The 8528-nt window shown below is 37.0% G+C and overlaps 1 protein-coding gene across 4 annotated transcripts in view; it reads left to right on the top strand.

Annotated features, from left to right (window-relative positions):
- Positions 1-4076: 4076 nt before the first annotated feature.
- Positions 4077-8528, top strand: part of ttyh3b (tweety family member 3b) — a 69036-nt gene continuing 64584 nt past the window's right edge. For 2 of the 4 annotated variants that reach the window (XM_087236439.1, XM_087236438.1), the window contains exons 1-2: positions 4077-4523; positions 4837-4983. In XM_087236439.1, coding sequence (XP_087092565.1) covers positions 4849-4983 — 135 coding nt within the window. In that variant the 5' untranslated portion in view covers positions 4077-4523; positions 4837-4848. The remainder of the gene's footprint in view (positions 4524-4836; positions 4984-8528) is intronic. The other 2 variants (NM_001431093.1, NM_001037387.3) reach the window with 1 other exon arrangement.

Below are 8528 nucleotides of genomic sequence, written 5' to 3'. Positions count from 1 at the left end.
GTTTTAGGACATTTTTATTAGGCAAAGTTTTGAATAACAGTAAGTGATATAGATAGTAAAATCTGTATTTCTTAAACATACAGAATAATAATAAATAGTTATGTGACAACCATAACATTAAGATTATGTCTTAGGACATATTTGATTAGCTTTTTGTTACCTACACCAAATGTTGACTAATGAAGGTCCATTTATAACAACTGTTTATTAGTTAGACTACTGTATTGTCAAACCATGTTGCATACAAACACAGTCAACAGACTTGCATGACAGTGTATTGCTGTAGAGGACAAATAAAACACGAGACAGGTGTTTAGAAAGAGTAGTTTATTTTGTTTGACCTGCAAACTTATCTAAACAAGATAAACTTTCAGAAAACAGCACGGAAACATTAATAATGCGCGCGCTCATGGATATAACCCGCGGTTGTCTTCAATAGTCCGTCTTTGCTCAACAACTTTGCTGAAAAACAAAGCAAAACATTACAACAGCCAGACATACAGTTAAAACATAACAGTCACCATGGTTTGTAATTTAAACTATAGTAAAATAAAGATTAAAACTATAGTTTAAAATAGACGATGAGCGAGCCCCGCTGCTCCCACCCACCATAACCCTCGCAGCGGGGTCCCAATACCGGCCTCCCGTGTTTCCCTCAGGGTCCTCAGGACTCGTATTGATCCCTGCCAAGGGTTCACGAGTACCGCGCCCCAGGGAGTGCACGAGCAAACCGGGCGCCAGGCCGTGCCAGTATTCACTGGATGTTGCTCGGCGGCACATTTCGAGCAACAAACACGTAATATTCTTCGCGATATTGCGTTTATGTACGCAAACCGCAAGGAACTACAACACAGACGGGCCCGAGTGAAGCTTCACGAAGCGGACTTCGTGAGGTTGGCGTGGCTCCACTCGTACCGTCAGGTATTGAACTCACCTTGGTCAAGTACAAACAGCAACACCGGGCGAACTGACAACACGGAGAGAGAACCGACGAGCTTTATAGGAATGCATATGCAAATGTTTACAATGCTACGTCACTGCTGTGAGACTTGTTGTCATGGTGAGCGCTGAGGAAAGCACATCTCATTGGAGCTCGGGAGTTTTCGTCACGGCGAGTTCCGTCGGGTGTGGATAAAAAAACAAAATAAATATATTGAATATATATTTTTACATTTTTGGTGCTGTGTAATATTCTGGGATGCAGTAAATTATGGATACAGATAAATATAATTAAAGTCAAATGCGGGACATTTAAACAAAAAGTGAGCCTGGTAAGCTTCTTATTATCCAAAAACTCCATCTAGCGGTCACTAAACCTAATAGCATGTTACTTGCTACTAACCACCCCACTGCCAAAATGTCCAGCGATTGTCCTTTTAATTTTTTATGTAATTTAATATTATGTAATATATTTATTATACAATTAATATAATATATTTATATTCAACATATATATTCCCGTCACGTCTGTGTTTATGAGGGTGTTTCCTCACTTCATTCGTTTAATTCTGATCCGATTTCCGATCGCTCAAACCACTTCAGAAGGTGATGCATTCCAGATGAAACTGGACAGATATAATAAGTTTTAGACAAAATTAATATAAACAAAATAAATGATGACCTGGAGAAAATCGGACCTGCGCCTAAAACACCTGTATGTGCGCTTTTACAGTCAAAATTCTATTAAAAACATGTTTACCATAGGCATAAAACATGTGCTTTAACGTTTCAGGCCTGTAGCCAGGGGGGTTGGGAAGACCCACCCCTCACTGACAAAGGTCCAGAATTTGTCCCATCCATGAGCTCATTTGTCGTATTTTGACTGCTGTGCCATCATAAAAAGTAATAAAATTAATAATCCATCGAAAAAGACTTTAAGACCAAACGGATCCTCTGTCGGCTGCTGCTTCGGTGGGATTATAATCTGATGCAAAAGAAGTCTTCTTTCACTACTGTATTGATTTTAAACAGAGAAAACATTTTACAGGTAACTTTACTCTAAATCTTGGACCTTTTTCTGAAATAAAAATAAAAAGGTAAAATAAAAAGGTGTAAAGCACCAGAAGCGGACCATATTAAATTAATTTTAATATATTTTGGCTATATTGATATCCAGGAATTTCCAAATGTACTTTTTTTACTAAAGAGACAAGAAAAATTCTAAAGAATTCATTATTATTATTATTATTATTATTATTATTATTATTGTGTTTTAACTATAATTTTTAGTGGCCAAATTGTGACTGAGGACAGTTGCATGTGCTGGCCAGTTTGCTTTTGTCTCATAAATGATCGTGGGCTACAGTTTTTTTTTTTTTTTTTACTTTAAAACTTTAACAGATTGCTAGTTTTTCCTATCGATATATAATGTAACAAATTTGTATTTTTAAAATTGGTCTTGTTTTAACTTTTTATTGTAATTTTTTAGGAAATATTTTTAGTACATCAAAAAGTGTGGTTATGATGACATCTGACTAATCCAGCAAAAAAATAATAATAATAATTATATATATATAAATATATATATATATATATATATATATATATATATATATATATATATATATATATATATATATATATATATATATATATATATAGCTAAAATACAGTATTTAAATCTCATAGTTAAATAAAAACTGAGGCGTATATGAGAAAAAAGAACCAGCCCTTTCACCAGGCTGGCTACGGGCCTGCAGTAGATTTGTATAAGGTCTCTCTCTTTATATATTGACCGGAAGACATGTTCATTTATTGATTCTTTGTTATTTAAATTCTTGTGGAGAAACTAGGCTGAATATGTTAAAAGAAAGACATTGGTAAAAAATATTTCAGAGGGAGGGGTAAGTGCTTTATACTTTACTACTCTTAATGAGGTTTTCAAAATTGAGAGACTCCAAAACTACATCTGACTAAAATCTGTGCTTAAACAGACTTAAAATGTGAAATGTCAAAGTTAGCTATTGGAGTGGTGGAAATTACTGATAATAAATGTAATAATTGGTACATTAGAAGACATTTTCTTAATAAATCTAGCATGTACCTGAAAGCTTTTTTTTTAAACAGCAGAAATTAAATTACCCGGTTCTGTCCACCATTAAAACTTGGCCTGGTATCAATACGTTTTAAGGACCTAATAAGATGAAAGAACTTTATTTTAAAATCCTTCATAATTACTATCCTTGTAACTCTTTACTGTCTAAGTTTAATATAAAAAAATCCTCAAAATGCACATTGTGTAATTCTAACCGGGAAACAACAATGGCGCATTCATTTTCCAGAATGCAATTTTGTAGAAAAAGTTTAGACAGAAATATCTTGGCTTGTCTTCTCAGCCTACAAAACACTTTTTGATTTTAGGACAACTAATTAATTGTTTTTGATTTGGGAGTCAGACTGTAAGGAAATGGACAATATGTAAAAAAAAATTAACTCTTGTGGCCTTTTCCATGTTCACAAATGCAGAGTTATTCAGTGTTTGCCTATAGAACAGTTTAAATTGACTTGAAACTTTATTATGAATCTGTCTATCGCAAAATAAGACAGCTGATAAAACAACTGAACTGCTGAAAAAATAATATTATCATTATAATTATTACCTTTACATTATCAGATCCCTTTGGTATACATAACATTCCTAATAATTTAAGCATAGTTTGAGATATTTATCTTTTATATCTTCTGATTTATATTTATTTTTTATTCAGTTTTATATAATTGTTTTTCTTTTTTCTTATCCCTTGTATCATTGTTACTAGATGTATAATGAATATGTGTATTTTGTATTCAGGTCACACAATGTTAGCACACTTTAATGTTCTATGTATTCCGTTACTTATGTTAATAAAAAAGTACAACAAAAAAAAGATTTGTATAAGGTCCTTAATACCAGTAGCGCAGCTTAAATATACATCTGAATTCAGAACAAGAAACAAATGCATAACAACAAGGACATTTCTGGAGGAAAACCACAGACTAAAAGAGAAGAGCCTGAGAAGAGACGACCTTTTGTCAAATGATTTGACTCGAGGTTTCGTCTTTTAACCGCTAGAGGTCAGTAAACATACTAATACATTACTGTATTGATTGGAACACATGGACGTGGATGATTGACAATTCCGCCCGTTTCTAACCGTATGCTGCTCATAAATCTCTAGTTCACGCTCGTAATGCGTGATACCGTCGTGTATTTCATAAATCTAATTTTTAACGCGACATAAAAGCACAAGCGTTGACCGCGCGCGCTCACTGGAAGAAAGCGGCGCGGGACCACCTTAAAACAAAAGCGCGATGACCATCGGACGGGTTTAAAGCGCTCGCTCGCTTCAGCTCCAGCGGATAACATGCAGACGACGGTGACGCATGGGCTGTGCTGGACAAACCACTCCGACTGCTGATACACCGCGCTGATAAACCTGCTAAATACCTCTTTTACACCAAAAACATCGACGGACTCGAGGCGTTAGTGTTGTTGCGACCACTGCAGGGTTTTGCTGGAGCCATGGTTTAGTCTGATATAACGGGTAAGGATGCGTTCTCGATAACAAAAGCCTGTCAGATTCCAATCGTGGCATATAGACAGCGCGAGTGAATGATTGCATGTAAGAACAAGTGTAATTAATAACACAAGCTTTAGGTGAGACTGTTATTTACAGGGTGTTAAATCAAAATGTTCATTTGTTTGTTTGAGGGTCTTTTTGGTGCAGATTTTAACCCCTGCTTTACTGCATGCAGCTTCTAAAGACACACTTTAAAGGCATTTGATGCAATGCGACGTGATGAAGAGGCTGGTATTTCCCACTGAATGCATCATCGTGTTTTCTGTGTGTGTTTTAGTCACAGATCTGGATGAACGCTATGGCTGCAGTGGTGAATTATTCTCCACCGTGGTGGGTTAACCTTTTCCATCGCCTCCCGCACTTCAACCTACAGTTTCAGCAGACCAGCAGTGATTTCCGACCGGATGACTCGGATTATCAGAAGGTAGGTCGAGTTCAGGTGCTACATGGTTTGGAAACGCGAGTCAACACATTCAGATGCGTTCGTGCCAAGCGGCAACATCAAAGGATGTTCTCTAACATGACGTCACCCTCTGAAGGCTTTTACTGCAGTGTGGCAGCTAGTTATGGTTGAGGTATTAGATTGTCAGGCAGTCTCACAAAGATATGTATGATTGATAAACTTGACATATATGATTTCAAACATTGATAATGCATCACTGAGATGTTTTCAGAGCATACACTAGTATCTCAATGCTCTCAGACAATACTTGTGGATTACAAAGTAAAGCACTGCTGCTATATCTTCAAAGCAGAGTGTCTTTATCATATAATAACATGATTATACCAATCCAATATCTTGATTAGTACTAACCTAAACAACCACACACATTTCTTCTGGTCAAGCTGGGATGTATTTTACGCTAAAAGAGTAGCATTGATTTGCAGTCAGTTTTAATGACTTCATCCTACTGAGCTCCTCATGTTGCACATGACTGCACAGACTGGCCAATCAGTGAGCAGTTACTGTCCAGAAATGATGTTATGCTCTGGAGCTGGGTGAAGACGCGCTTGCGTGTTTACCCACCCACAGAAAAGAAATCAACACCCAGTAAGAAACGGTGCATATATAATGCAGCTCTACATGCATATGCAGCAGCCATCGGTTGTGTTTATAATGCAGAGGCATGTAGTTTTGATCTTAGTCACGCAGCGTTATCAAGGGACTGCTGCCAAAACATGGAAAAGCAACCTGTCTGTCAGTATGGGTCTTAGAGTAAACATTTAATTAGATGATTTGCTCGGTGTTGACATCATGCTATTTATTGGTATTACTGTTTTTTTTCAGTAGTGTCATAGCATATGAATTTGGAAATTATTATTCAGGAACAGATAATTATAGCTAAATATTTCTTTTGAATTTTCTGAAATCTCTGAAAAGATTTTGGTTTATCATTCATTTGTTATTATGATGGTTTTAAGCAATCAGACATTGTTGCTGGGTAGATTCCAACTACAAATCTGTTCCTGGAATTATAAATGGAAGTACCCACTTTTTGGAGTGTTTACAAAGCAGGGCTCGAAATTGCGACCATTTTGGTCGCATATGCGCCCGAAAATGAATCTATGCGACCTCATAATATATTTGGGCGCATTAGTGCGACTGCTGATAATGGTTGTAGTGCGACCTGTTTTGATTTTTTGTAAAAACATGCTGAATCGCTCTTCCCTGCCGCTATATTGGTTCATATTAGCTGTCAATCACTCAAGGTATTCCGCTGTCAGATGACAGCGAAGGAGCTTTTATGACCACGGGAAATGCAAACGGCAGAAGAGTAAAAACTTAAAGCACACAGGTTTGCAAACCCCACCTAAAATTGAGGTGCAGATGAGAGCGATCATGACACGTCACGTGGTGAATAATGATCCACCAGCTGAGATCAATCAAGTACGCGCTTCATGGAGAAGGCGCCCGAATCTCCATGCGTTGCATTCACTGCGTGTTCAGCGCAAATGTCCGCTAAAAGTCAAATCTAATACTGTACATTTCATTGCCAAAGAAGCTCGCCTTTACTAAATAACAAACATAACAAACAGCGGTATTCCGCCGGTGGTCATCGCAAGAATCTTGCGCTGCCTGCTCATAAATTGGGTCGGCTGACTCGCCAGCTTTTCCACTAACACAGAAAAATGAAGATCATCTCAGACTGAACCTTTAAATTGACACTAACTGAAACCAAATCTTTTAAAGTGATAGAAGTGAGACTTTACTTTCTTTCTTTTGTCTATTCTTTTTTGAGGTGTATATTATTTTTATTTTTTTATTTATTTACTGATTACTGCTTTGCAGCTTTCATCATTGAATTAAATGATTTATTATAATCTTTTGTTTGTTTTGTAGCAGAAATTTTATTTATTAAATTGACATGCATATAAAAACAGCAGTACCAAATAAATATTTCTTACTGCAATGCTTCATTTTTGTTTGATGCAAACTATACAATTATTTTTCATAAAGTAACAGACTTTTTATAGCAGATAACCTACATTCATGCACATTCAAGGCAGTATCATAATGAGAAATGTAATTCATTTTTACTATTATTGTCATTTTCATCATCATTAATATTCTATAATTATTAGACATTCATTTTGGAATTATTGCACACAAATATCAATGTCTTCGCAGCATTAGTTAGATAGTTTTTTCTGGTTTTTGTCAGTCCTATTAATGTTGTTTTAAAATACAATAAATCCCTTAAAAAGCAATTTGCAGTGGTGCTCAATCATTTTTGGTGGATGCTCCTAAATTTTTTCTGGTGCTCCTAAATTTATTTTGGTGCTCCTAAATATTTGAAGTTGGGAGCACCGGTGCTACCAAGTAAAAAAGTTAATTTCGAGCCCTGCAAAGCAATAACTGGGAAACAATTCAGTTATAGGAAAGCCTTTTGAAACCTTCTTCTAATTAGCTCTGGCTCTAATCCAGCACAATAGGAAGTGCTACCTTTGATTAGTCTTGATTGAAGTGTATGCTGATTTGGCCAAATACTATGAAATACTAGCAAAGTTGTTTTTTTTTGTCTCCTGTCCATGGGCATTGCTAGGCCTATTTTAGGGGGGCTGCCTAGCCCTCAGCCCCCCTAATTTTTTTGCAATTAGCTTATAAACTGTACACTAAATTATCGCCTAAGTCCCTTTTAAATTTGATATGCAAACGGCGGCAGAATTCAGCTCCTTCCCGTTTTTTGTTTTTCATTTGATCAGCAACCCACAGCCGTGGACAGCTAGAGAACGAGGTGTGTGTTTATTGATAAATTGTTGTAACATCTGCTTATTTGCAGTTCTTTATTATAGATAACCTTGTATCACCTGTATCTCAATGTCACAGAGGAGCAGGTTTTCTCGCGTTCACCTCATCAGCACAGCTGTTTCTTCCAGCGAAACATGTAACTCTTAACAACCGCTGTGGATGTATAATCTTGGTTGTATATTCGTAAACAAATACCTGCGATCGGTTCATGTGATTGGCCAGATCATTGAGTATCGATCAAGTTGTGAAATGTGATTACTGATCTTCGACTGATGGATCGGAGCATGCCTAATTTTGATGTTTGGCTCTGATCATGCATTTCTTCCACATTCATACATTAATTTTCTTTTCAGCTTAGTCCCTTTATAAATCGTTGGTCGCCACAGCGAACCGCCAACTAATCTAGCACATGTTTTATGCAGCGGATGACCTTCCAGCTGCAACCCATCTCTGGGAAACATCCATACGCACTCATTCAGACTCATACACTACGGACAATTTAGCCTACCCAATTCACCTGTACCGCATGTCTTTTGGCTGTGGGGGAAACCGCAGCACCCTGAGGAAACCCACGCAAACACGGGGAGAACATGCAGACTCCTCACAAAAACACCAACTGACCCAGCCAAGGCTCGAACCAGCGACCTTCTTGGTGTCAGGCGACAGCACTACTTACTGCACCACTGCGTCGCCCTTCATCTAATTTTTGAGCAAAATAA

The sequence above is a fragment of the Danio rerio genome, chromosome 1 (genome assembly GCF_052040795.2).
Source record: "Danio rerio strain M-AB ecotype USA chromosome 1, GRCz13ab, whole genome shotgun sequence".
Taxonomy (NCBI): Eukaryota; Metazoa; Chordata; class Actinopteri; order Cypriniformes; family Danionidae; genus Danio; species Danio rerio.
The sequence above is the reverse complement of the archived record's forward strand: the minus strand, read 5'-3'. Positions and strand labels throughout refer to the sequence as shown.